Below are 12,761 nucleotides of genomic sequence, written 5' to 3'. Positions count from 1 at the left end.
TGACCATGACGTCGTGTAGATAATATATGCTTATTAGCTAACGATATAATATAATTGTGTACATAAGATAATAATCAGTCGTCATTATTATTTGATTGTTCTAAACAAAACAGTTAATACATTCTGTGCCTTTTTTTTTTTTTTTTGTCTTAATTATGTAGGTACAACTGCATCAAACTTTATGAAATTTATTGAAATATAAAGTCAACTTACGAAAAAGTGACTAGTTGGATTGAATATCGAGTTTAAAAGATTAAAAAAAAAATTTTTTTTTTGTTCTTTTGTAATCAAAGGTATTTTTGTATTTGTGTACTTTTTATGCAAATTACTAAAAATATCAAATTATATAAAAGAAGAAAATACTTGTAAAAGAGAATAAATCAAAGGCCTTGATTCAAATAACACCGAGTTTACAAATTATTTTACAATCACAATCAAAGGTCCAAACGAAAATGAAGCACAGATAATTTTACAAGGTAAATTGCTATATATTCTGCAAAAGTGAAATAAAGAAATAACATTTAGACAAGTGAACAAGAAAAAAGATAACTGTATAATAATATTAAAAGATAATTAGATAAATACTATGTATATACAAGCAACACAAAACCAGTGGATTTTAATATCTCAACATTGGGACTTCATAATTAGATAATGGATCTGTATATCTTGTTTTGGATTTATGGCGATTTCTCTTTGTCTCATTTTTTCTTGATTTGGGCTGTCTTGAGCCTGAAAAAGGATAAGATTAAACTTCAAGAAATGTGATGTGTCAATCTAAAAATTATCTTGAACAAATATCAAGAAAATTAAAATTAGACATTTACTACGTTCAATATAAATAATACAGTTGCTCTCTTTAATTTAATATAAATGCAATATAAGTTTTTGCTAATCATAATTCTTGTTTACATTCATATTAAAATATTTAACCCTTTTTCCCTTAAAACCGACACTAAAGGAGCACATGTACTTTTTTTGGGAAATCAAAATATGGACACCCTTCCTATAGGATAGTTGTAAATTATTATTGGCCAGGCAACCAATTGTGAAATTGTAACGTTTTTTTACAAAGGGATCCGTTGCAACAAGCGCAGCAATTTTCTTCGTCACTCAAGGTTGGGTTCAACTTATCAGAATAGATGAAAATAATATTATAATGGAAGAGTTCTCGGACTTTGTTAGTTGCTACCTCAATATATGTGTTTACAAAAGTAGTCTTTTTGAAGAGAGAACAATGAGTATAAAATAATCACTAGTGTGTGAAAGACAAAAAGTAACTCTGTGGAGGTATTTGTTGTTGGAGTGGGAGTAGAATGGAAATACAGAATGGGATTTGTGTTCATTTACTTCCTCTCAAAGCTGCTTACATCTGATCAAATAAATGCTAATGATAGGTAAGCTTCTCTTCTCCCATACATTCTTCAATTATCCGGATGACCACAATCTTTTCGAGTTTTTTTTTTTTAATATACGGTAGATAATATTATTTGTATCTAATAGTTCAATTCAAATTAGAGTATTATTATAAATCGACAATTGCGTAATTCCTACCTTTGTCCTTGCTGGATACGTAGTGGGTTTTATATTTATTTTTTCTCCATCTTATAACTGCTTGTAGCCAATCTAATAAAACACCATGACATTTAAGCAGTTCCCCAACTAAAAATTCTTCAAATTATATGGATTATTATGTAAATTATTGTGTGTTTTTTTTTGTAATACCGAAAGTACTTAGAATTGATAGAATTCTGCTCTCTACTTGCATATGGTTTTCTATAAGTTGAAGAAATGTTGGTTGAGTTATGGAATTTTAGAAACTTGGAATAATTACACTGAATTTTATTCACACATTAGAAGAATATAAAAGGAGTGACGGGTTGAAAAACAGCAAAAAAGAAAAAAAACTTCATTCCTACAAGACGGAATTAAAAGAAAGAAATGTGAATGTGAAGCTGAATGTGATTATTCAATGTGGAGAATATTATCATTGGGTATATTAAGGATAATCTCATGTACTTGACGACACCCTCTTTAAACAACCAACGTAAATTTTAAAATCCTCATCAGCTCTATGAGATTAAATTTGGTTAATGTGACCTCAATTCTTCTTTGAATTTACAGTAAAACAAAATTATGTAATAATTAATTTTAATAATAACGTTAATATGTCAGCATTTTTTTAAATAATATTAAAAAAATCAAATGTTTAATTTTATTACTTAATCGATATGAAAAGAATTTCATCACAATATAAAAAAAAGCAAACAAATTAGACTAACTTTACCAGGGAATAATAATTAAGTATGTTTATTATTATTATTCAAGGTACATACTAATAATGAGTGTAGGCAATGTTTTATAAGTGGGTTGTTTATACTTTACGAGTACATGGTTGTACATATATGTATATTTTTAAATTAGAATCACAATTACATATTTTCTTTTTCCTCCTTTCCTTAGCTTCCCTTTCAAGAAAAGTAGTATACTACTTGCCAATTATTATTTTCTTAAAAAATAGTTTTTATTGTACGTTTTTTTTTTTTTTTACATTATTATTATTATTTATAAACTTCATACTAAAGTTAAAATAGACTTTTGTACTGTATAATTCACTTCAATGGAAAAGAACCCCACAGATTGAATAATAAAAAGAAATCAACGTTATTAAATAGTTCTACAGTGTTTGTAAGCAAATTGTACCGTTTTTTATAGTAAAATTTAAATCAACTTTATATATAAAAATATATACATTAGATTTTCAACTTTTTTCGAATTCTTATAACGGGCTGTGCAAAAAAGTGGCCTTAAAGTATGAAAATAATCTGTACAAAACTTCATTTCCAAGTGGCACATGTTGTTCAAAGTTTTTGAAAATTAGTATTTCCTCCTAATTTTGAATGTATTTTTTGATAAACACATCAACAAGAATTTGGTATAAAAATGGCTTCTTTCATGTTATAAAAATTAAACTTTTCCCTAATAAAATATTAGAGACAAAGCTAAGTAACAAAATTGAAACATTTACAAAAAAATCTAAAGGAAGTTAAGTTTAACATATTTAAAAATGACAAAAACTAAACTATTGCATATTTTTTGATAGGTATTTTTTTTTCATAACTCCAATTATGACAGTCAAATAAACAATATTTTCCTTAATTAAAAAGATGCAAAAGTCTTTACTCTTATAACATTTCGTTGTTTATGCAAATTAGAAAATGCCTGACTTTTAAAATAATGACGTTATGTGAAACATTCTCTTAAAGATTATGCTCATCCCCCCTCGAAAAAAAAAAGTTTGATGAATAGAAGCAAGAACTCTGATTGGTAGTTGTAATGTATCCCATTTTTTAAAGTATTTTTTTGTTAATTACATGCAGAGTTGTGGAGTTGTAGAATGTTAAAAAATCGAAGTTGGAGCTGTAGTTGGAGTTGGAAGGGCTAAAAGAAGAAACAATTGCATCTTTCATTTTTAGTACTCTCAAAATTGTATCATTAATAAAAGAAGAGCCAAGAAGGGTGAAATTTTAATTAGATCAAACAACAAGAGAGGGGGACAATTAATTAATAATCGACCGTATTTTGCTTGCTATATGACAATCATTTCAAATAATTGGTGTTGAAAACGATTTTTTTTAGAAAAAGTAGGAGTAGGATACTTTTAAAAAAATCAGAATAAGAGTTTTAGTCAGAGTCGAATAATTTACATAAGTCAAGTTGGATTTGCAAAAAGTCCTCTTACTCCACAACCCTGGTTATAGGTGCTTTCCTATGATAAAAACCTTGCTTCTATTGTTGCAGTTGCTAGCGCTCCTCCCCCGGCCCCAACACTAGTAGAAACAAAGTTCATGATTACATATAAATAACAAGAGACATTTGGATTCATCAAGGTAGCTACTACAAAGGTAAGTAAAGGGACTCAGAGAAGGTCCATCAGCCTGTTCAATGCAGATTTTACAAAACAATCAAGAGGTTTTTATTTTGTTTCTAGTATTGCTCTATATCAAATTGTACAAATGAAATTAGATTTATTCTAATACTCCAAAAGAATGCAAGTCCAAAGGTGGGGAAAAGTCCTTATATTCAATTCAAAGTGTAGGTCAAAGTTTTTTTTATCGTATCTCCAGTTTTCCCTCTCAATTCCTAAGTAAATTTTATCAAGTATTCAAATAACGTATTTTATATATTTTTGAATTTTGTTGAAAACAACATATTTTCCCATTTTTGAAGAAACAAAATATATTATTCACTTTTAGGGAGAAACATCTTAGATTTTCCTTTCTATAGGGGCAAAAGGTTTTTTTTTACGTGAGCCATCAAAACAAATGATTAAAAGCACAGTGGAGAAACGTTAAATAATAGTTGGCAAATATGGTCAGTAGCTAAAAAAAAGTGGTCAGATGTTTTGTCGAAAATCCATGATCCTTTGTATTAGAGGAAAAGGACTGTACTGTGGAAACGATACCATTGATCCTAGTCTGGCTATTAAGTTCAAGTTCTGCCCCATTATATCTGTCGATGTGGAGAGTTCTTTCCCACACTAAAAATTTATGTTTTTAGATTTGAGGAGTCCCAGGAAAAAGAAAACATTTAAAAAATCCTTTGTTGTCAAAGTTTTATAAATTCAAAATTTAATATGTGAAATTAAGTATACACATAATAATCCTATAACAAATTCTTGCGTTTTTCTGTATATACTCACAATATATTTTGCTAAAAAACTTAATACATTTTTTAGATCCCTAGTTATAATATATCAAAAGTAATGTCCAGAACCAACCCCCAATGTTTAGTAGTAAATTTTTTATATGTGATTACTTATTCTGACTCATGTTGATTTAAAAAAAAATAACATTGTGAGAAAATTTGTTTAAAGAGTCCAGCGGAACATCGAGTCCTAATTTTTGAGTCACAGTAGAGTTTCAACGATTTATAAACTGCAAAGCATTACGTATTCTTAAAGAAAAACAATAATAGACGATTGATGATGATTACATAATCATTTTTAAAATAATTTGAATTTTTACTTCATGAAATATAGTTGTCTAATGTGTCAAATTTTAGCCCATCCAAAATAAAAAGTATATTTATGTAAATTGAAAAGTGCACTCACTAAAACCAGAATAAGATTAATTCATGGAATTGATTGAGTAGTAGATTTTTGAAAGAAACCAAATATAAAAATATGTCAAAATGATTGAATGGTTCATTGTTATTGGTAGGTAACTTGTCAAAGGGGATTTTAAAACCAATTTTAAAGCAATTTTCCTAGTGTAGGAGCAAGGCAGAGAATATAAGCATAAATTGGCAAACTAGATACTTTGTGTATACATACAATGTTGCATATAGTTGTCATAGAACAGTAACTTAAAGCACCACTACGTCTCATATTGCTAATTTTATTCCATTCAAAGGAGCTTGAATTATCTTTCTTGAGAGGAGGACTTGTTATGAATCCTTTGTTTAAATATAATTGATTCCCTATACTTTTTGATAGCACTTGCTAATATTAGAAGAACAATTAAAATAAAACACCCAAATATTTTTATGGCCCCTCTTGACAACAAGAAAATCAAAAATCTCACTCAAATTACCAGTTACCAGTAAAATAAAATTTGAAACATTTTAAAATTGTTAATATGGAATAGAAATAATCAGTTATTTAATCAATAAAAAAGTGCGTATTTACCCTCCTCTCGCCCAAAAAAAGGCACAAACCATTTTCCAGATTATAAAACACACTTGTATATACCATGCCATTTGTATACATATATATAACTTATTATTAATAGTGGAAAAAAAATTGTCATACAGACATTTATTTAGTAAAGTAGCGACATATTTATACAAGTGGTAGTATGCAGTATTGCTCAGAGTTATTATGAGTTGGTGAACAGACGAATGTTGTTTTAATAAATTGAAGATAACTTCCCGGTGAATTTTCAGTGTAACTCAACATTTTTCATATGTAAATACAAAACGCCCGCGAGATTGAATTTATATGACTGCATTGTTATTTCACAGAGCAAAAATGAATATCGGATTTAATATAGACAGACAGACTAACTTTGATACATTTTTCTTGTATGAGTCAATAAGTCTATGACTTTTTGAATAAAACGAATGTTTTTTTTTTTACAAGAATTCTTTTTGTTTCTCTACAGTCTCATTTGAGCTCTAAACACTTAAATTAGTCACTTAAGGAAAAATCTCGAAAATATTGTCAATGAAAGGGCAATTTCTAGCTGAAATCATGAAATGTTGTCGTGGAGACTATTCATGTGTGCATTCTTACAGTGTTTTTGCGTAAAATAACTTGTTTTCATGGACAAATGCAGTAGTTTTTGGTTATACCAATGGCTTCCGCCATATCTTGAACTTTTTCCAATTGTTTCGTGTGTAGCAGTCTGAACTGTTCGTCCTGAACATTTGGCATCTCTTGTGATTGGACAACCAGTAAACCGCTTTTTCATCATTGAAATTGATGGTTTAGAGTCCCTATAGTATCAACATTAAACTTAGCTTCATAGATATTTTTTTATCTCAAAAATAATCCTTGATGGGTACTCGAAATTCACTTTTTTTTTTCATTTTCACCACAATTAAAGCTATCAATGGCTGAGAACCACAAACTAAATGACATAGTCGGATCAAAATTTGAAAGGAGTCAACTAACAGATGTTTCTTGAGAATTAGCAGTTTTGCTATTCCAGGTAATGGACGATAAATTCAAAAAATAACAGACTTATTAACTTGCCTTCTTATATCTGCTTAGAATGATCCCTAGATGCCATTGAACCGAGAAAACATCAATTGATTATATACATTATTGTAGAAAGTGTGGCAATATGACTTATTTTTATAATGTGTGGCATTCAGGCTGTAGTAGTAGTAGCGGGGTGGACAGGATTTCATTCTAGAGTCAAGATTCAATTTGTTTTTTCCGGGGGGGAGAATACAATCAGTTGCTTACATGTGTTGGAGTAGTAAGAAGCATGTTTTTGCCGTCGAAAATCATCATTGCCAAAAATGGTTTGACATGGTATTTTAGAAAAATAAATTAAATACAATGGTGGCCTTATGAACATTCATGTCTTCAGCCACCTTTGTCATGGATGTCTTTGGGTTAGCCATGAAGGCCTCCTTCACATCATCTACATTGATTTTCCGTGGTTTGCCGGTCCGAACACCCTCCTTGAAAAGTTTCTGGACCTTGAACACAGTAGTCTTGGATAATCCAGTGTCCTTGATTGTCTCCTTGACATACCTAAAGGCGCGAAGGAGAGTGGCAACCATATGAAGGTTGGCCTCGTCATTCATCGTAAACGACTTTGTTTGATGCGAGTAAGAAAAACAAAAACAAAGCCAAAAGATTTACCGAGTTACTTGTGCTGAATTTTTTTATTTCCAGTCAAGTAACCTCGAGATGTAAGCCTTTAAAAATTAGTCCGCATATTTATGCAACTACCGGTACATAGCTGCTTGGCCCCTGCTTTAGAGCTATAATTAGTGTCATCATATCCAATGCCATACTAGAATTTTAAACTAGTATGTTTTTTTCGAAATTGGGTCATTAAAACTAAAGTTATTCTGGAAAAACCAACATTTTTAAGTGCCAATTACGAATTGTTGAATCAACTAATCATCCACAACTAAAAAATAATCTATGTTTTGTAATTGAAATTATAACCTTCATGCATAGATCAACTACCCCTCTAAAACCACTAAATGAAAAGTAGTTTAACCAAAAGTGAAAAATGAGAAGGTATTGAAATACGGAAGCTCGGTTTATTCAGTTTGTGAACAATGGGTGACGTCAATTATCAGAAATTATTTTCAAAACTCTATGAAACAAAACTTTAAATGTGTAATATCCTTTTGAAACACAAATACCCTTTTCTTATTTATAAGTCTTGTTCTTTTCCTTATTGGTAAAAGGAAGTTATGTTAATGCGTCCTGTTCAACAAAACTGAGAGGTTAAAGTAAATACGTTATTTTAAATAAATAAAGAGAAACTGAGGTCATTTGAAAAATTGTTGCATCAATAAAAAGGAAATTTTTCAAATCTCTTAAAATGTGTAAAATAACATATACAATATAATGTGTACATTAGAACCTTGATTAACGAACGTCTTGGCTTTTGAGTATTTAGGTCAACAAATTACATTTAAACTGTGGTTAATGAAAAAAGCAAATGCTCAATGTCCTTTTAATCAATCTGTTACTAATTTTGTGTAAAATTTATATAAGGAAAATTACATAGAGTTATGAATGAATGGGTCTATGCAAACCAATAACGTTAATTATGAATGCTATTTGTTAATCTAGACTCTATTGTTTCTGTATGTTTAAATGAACTTACTTCTTGATTTCCGTGAACTATATTCTGGCGAACTCATAACTGTTGGTCGAGAAGATCGTATGCTGTTTCTAAAAAGATCATAATTAATTAAAGAACTTTTATCTACATAATTTTAAGTACAATATAATATACAAACATAAAATTGGGGATTTTAAATCCTGAATAAGTTTAGAAATAATATCATTAGATCTATGTTAATGAAAGTGTGTTCATCAGATTTTTTATGACTTTATTAATTTAGAGACGTTACATACAAAAATATATATATAATTAAACATTCTAATTTAAAAACTGTTCCCTAAACCAAAGTCAGACATCCCGAAAAAAGTTGCTATATATGATGTTAGTTGACAATCCTTTTTCAACAAAAAGTTCCTTCTATAAAATTCGACAGTAAATAAATAAACAAAACAAAGCCCCAAAATAGCCACAAATGTCATGAAAAAGAATGAACGATAATTGTAAAATTTTAAATTATTTTATTTTAAATTTCTTATAATTTTGCATTAAACGACGCAAGAATTTTCAGTTTGTATATGACAATGAGTGGTAGTAGTGAAATATGTTCCCAGCATACTGCCCCATGAAGACTGATGCGCCCTTGGAATCTTATCGGAGAAGGCAGAATATCAGTATGCGACTGCGATCAGAATAGTTTTGATTTCTTCGATTCGGATAGGCTCCACTACTGCCAACTTATCTGCAATCAAGCTTTTTCAGCTTGATAAGGCCAACTCCATAGCTTTACTTTTTATTGGTACACTTTGAATTTTTAAGGAGAGACCAAATAAAATTAAAGGCGTTATAAATTTGTATGTAATTCCATCAATGTTCAGAGTGATAAAATCTTTGAAAATATTGAGTGTGGGGCAACTTGCAAACGCACGCATGACAGTGTTGAAAGAAAAACCTTCCACTATTTAAGAAAGAATTATGGTCATATACTGTAATTATATTCTTAAATAAGGCTGTCCCTTCCAACTTATTTGTGTCTATGAGATTTTTAAAGAAACCCTTTTTATTACTATTCTGACGCACAGTGGCATTAGTAGAAGAGGATAAAAAGACTAGTGTCCCTTTACAAATGATCCCCAAGCCCCCAAGAATGAGATTTTGTCATTAAATAAATCAGTTCCTAGTATTAACTAATTGTAGACCGGATTGTACAAAATAGATGCACGTCACTCAGACTCCGAGTTTCTTGAAGGTCTATTACAATCTTTTGATACATTTTCTGAATAATTCTAGAGAGCAAAGAACCCCTCCTCCAAAATGACTTTTGGATCTTTTTAAGGAATCTATTTAGCTTCGATGATGAAAAAGCTAATTGAGTAACCAATTTTCTTCGTCAATGACCTTTCTGGCTAACCATGGAATAGACATTGCCTTATAAAGAGTCCCAGGAACAATTTGGTAATTAAATAGGTCAATTCTTTTTTATAGTTCGAATTCTTCCATTTGTTAATCAAAGAATTTATTTAAAAAAATATAGATCAGTTCAGTTTGTATAGGAGGCGCTTTTACTTTCCCACTGAATTCCTAAAATATCCACACTCTTTATAATAGACCAATCAACAATTCTAATTCTTTCGAAGAGATCCCATTTACCCAGGGGAAAATAACTGTCTTCTTGATTTTAATCTTCAAACCAGACCTCTTTTTATATTTGTTGAAGTAGTTCATTAAAACTTCAATCCTTTTTTAATTGTTTTTCTGAATTTGCCTCCAATATCAAAGTAATATTGTCATTATAAATATGAATAATACGTTTTGACGTTCCAAAATCAACTCCAAAACCCCCAAACATATTTCTTATAGTATCCCCAAGATCTTTAATCCCTGCAACGAAAAGTAGTGGAGCTGAAGGACAACCCTGGCGACAACCTTTCTTTCAAACTATTGAATCACTTTCCAAATCACCTATTACAATAGTAGACGCCCCATTGAATAGAATAGCTCTAATTGGGTTAAAAAAAATCTTCTAGGAAGGAGTTTATTAATTGCTCTCAAAATATGTCCGTGTAAAATAGTATCAAAAGCCTTGCAGAAGTCAATTTCAATTATTGTATACTCTCAATTCCATTTTGAATATTTCTTGATACGTCTGAAATCCTCCTCCCCTTCCGTGGGATACTTTCTGCTACGAAACAAGCTTATAATTTAAAATTGGCTCAATTTTGACTTCCAGAATACCAGACAAAAATATATACATTTCATTAAGAGCAGTAATTGGTCTCCAGTTATTGACATCCGTAGGCGAACCTTTCTTGGGAATCAGGCTATCCTGTCTTTCGTCCAAAACTTTGGAAGATACCCATATATTTCAATGGACTTCCCTATCTCAACCAGATAAGGAACAATACCATCAAAGCACCGAGTGAAAATTTTGCCATGAACACCATCAGGCTCCGAAGCTCTTTTTTTACTAAAGAAGTTATAACTTCTTTAGTAAAAATCGAGTGCTTACCTAATTTTGGGTGAGGAAAGTTAACCCTGAAAAGAAAAAGAGAGTCTGTAATAATATTGTCTTCATTGATAATTTTCTTGTTGACATATGTAGAAAAACATTATTTAGGAAGATGGTTTTTTAATCTTTTACAGACGTAATTTTCAGTGTTGATTTTTGCTTTAAATTCCAATTCAGCAATTTCTGAGAATCGAAATAAGTTTATAATATCTGAAGTAATAGTACATACAAATAAGAAACCTTTTCCCAGCATTTCCTCAATATCTTTTTTGAAGTAACATTTACCTCTTTCATTCTTTATGAACAAAATCTAAGGTAGTAGATTTAACTGTATGAAACAGAAGAATTGACTAATAAAACATGTTTCAAGTTTGTATATGAAATTTTTGTCTTCCAATACCCATTTGGGGGACAAAAATCGTCTTTTAGGTCCATGAAATTGGAAAATAATTTCAATAAGCTTATGATCTGAATCAGGACGAGGCCCGTAAGAGGGATTTATAGTTTTGGATAAAATAGATGAAGATGAAAGGGCCGAATTGATTCGAGGAAGACTTCTGGCTAATTCTTCAGGACACAATGTCTTCTTACCTCAAAATTATGATGATGTCATTCAAACTCAGTTCTATTATGAGTTTAGATAAAGTTTTGATCTGGGTACCAACGATTCGTACGATATAAGTCAATATATAAATCTACAATGATCAATAAAGGATAAACGTCATTCTTACAAACATTTATGATAGATTGAAAGAAGGTGGGGCATTTCAAATTAGGTACATATTCATAAAATACAAAAAAACCACCACTTTTTGTTGTAATAAAAATTTTATGGTAATCATCAACATATTTAGGTTCTTCGATTGATTTTGAAATTAGAAAAAGTATCCCACTGTTCATTCCAGAGCCTACGAAAAAGTAATGATAATTATAGGACATCTCAAAGTACAAGACGCTGATAATGGAACTTTAACATCTTGAAGGCATATTATTTAAGGTTTATAATGAACTAAACTTTTCATTAAGGCTTAATGGAAAATACGGCTTTTCCCCCTTTTGGTGTTAAATTAAACAATTTCACCAATTCTCACACTGATTTCCTGACACCTAGAGATCGGTTGAATAAAAAAAATTTCAATTTTGGTCTACGTTTTAAACAACATCAATATGATCAAGGATTAAAATTGGTGAAGTTAGATAAGCCTCTACTTGTACCAACTCTTTTCGAGACAGCCCCTGGCCTTCTTCATGCTAACAGAATAAGATAAGGATTTACAGGAGATTTTGATGGTTTACGTAGTTGTATTGCAACTCTTGTATCACCTTCTCCCTTGCTGATAGTATTAAAAAGAATTTTGATCATACTGAAGTCTCCACAGTACTATCTTCACCTGATCTTTCTCCAGTTGAGTTTAGATTACCCCCACCCATTCATTGTTCGAACTTCAATAATCTGAACCCCTTTAATCTTTTAACTGACATATCCCCACCAATAGATCCCTCTTCGACACCCCAGATGCCACTAGGGGCCTTAGTAGAACATTTTCTTGCAATTGTTTGCTTCATAACGTTCTCATAGTCATGAAACTTAACTCTACTATTACTACAGTTATGTTTTGTGTGACCTAATTCAAAACAATACTGACTTTGTAGTCTGGATCCACTGAATTTGAGTTTAACAAGGCATCCCTGAAAAGCAATTAGCTATGGCATTTTAGCTGTATATCCAACTATTTCTACTATGTAATCTCCCTCCCTCCACAAATCTTTGTATTCCTTGTATTTTTTTGAGCCAATTAATGGATTGTTTTTTTTTTGGGGTAATGATCGACTACTTGCCCAAGTTGTTTCAACCAATTAAAAGCTCTTTACTCATTGATTCGTTTGAATGAAATAACCATGGTGGCAGTAATTTTTTTATCTTTATTTAG

General features: G+C 30.4%; 1 protein-coding gene across 5 annotated transcripts in view; it reads right to left on the bottom strand.

Moving 5' to 3' along the window:
- Window positions 1–467: 467 nt before the first annotated feature.
- Window positions 468–12,761, bottom strand: part of LOC121120116 (kinesin-like protein KIF19) — a 128,034-nt gene continuing 115,740 nt past the window's right edge. For all 5 annotated transcript variants that reach the window (XM_071888957.1, XM_071888954.1, XM_040714958.2 and 2 more), the window contains 2 exons: window positions 8,364–8,431; window positions 468–732 (listed from right to left, as the gene is read on the bottom strand). In XM_071888957.1, coding sequence (XP_071745058.1) covers window positions 620–732; window positions 8,364–8,431 — 181 coding nt within the window. In that variant the 3' untranslated portion in view covers window positions 468–619. The remainder of the gene's footprint in view (window positions 733–8,363; window positions 8,432–12,761) is intronic.

This window comes from Lepeophtheirus salmonis, chromosome 1, assembly GCF_016086655.4.
Source record: "Lepeophtheirus salmonis chromosome 1, UVic_Lsal_1.4, whole genome shotgun sequence".
Taxonomy (NCBI): domain Eukaryota; kingdom Metazoa; phylum Arthropoda; class Copepoda; order Siphonostomatoida; family Caligidae; genus Lepeophtheirus; species Lepeophtheirus salmonis.
The sequence above is the reverse complement of the archived record's forward strand: the minus strand, read 5'-3'. Positions and strand labels throughout refer to the sequence as shown.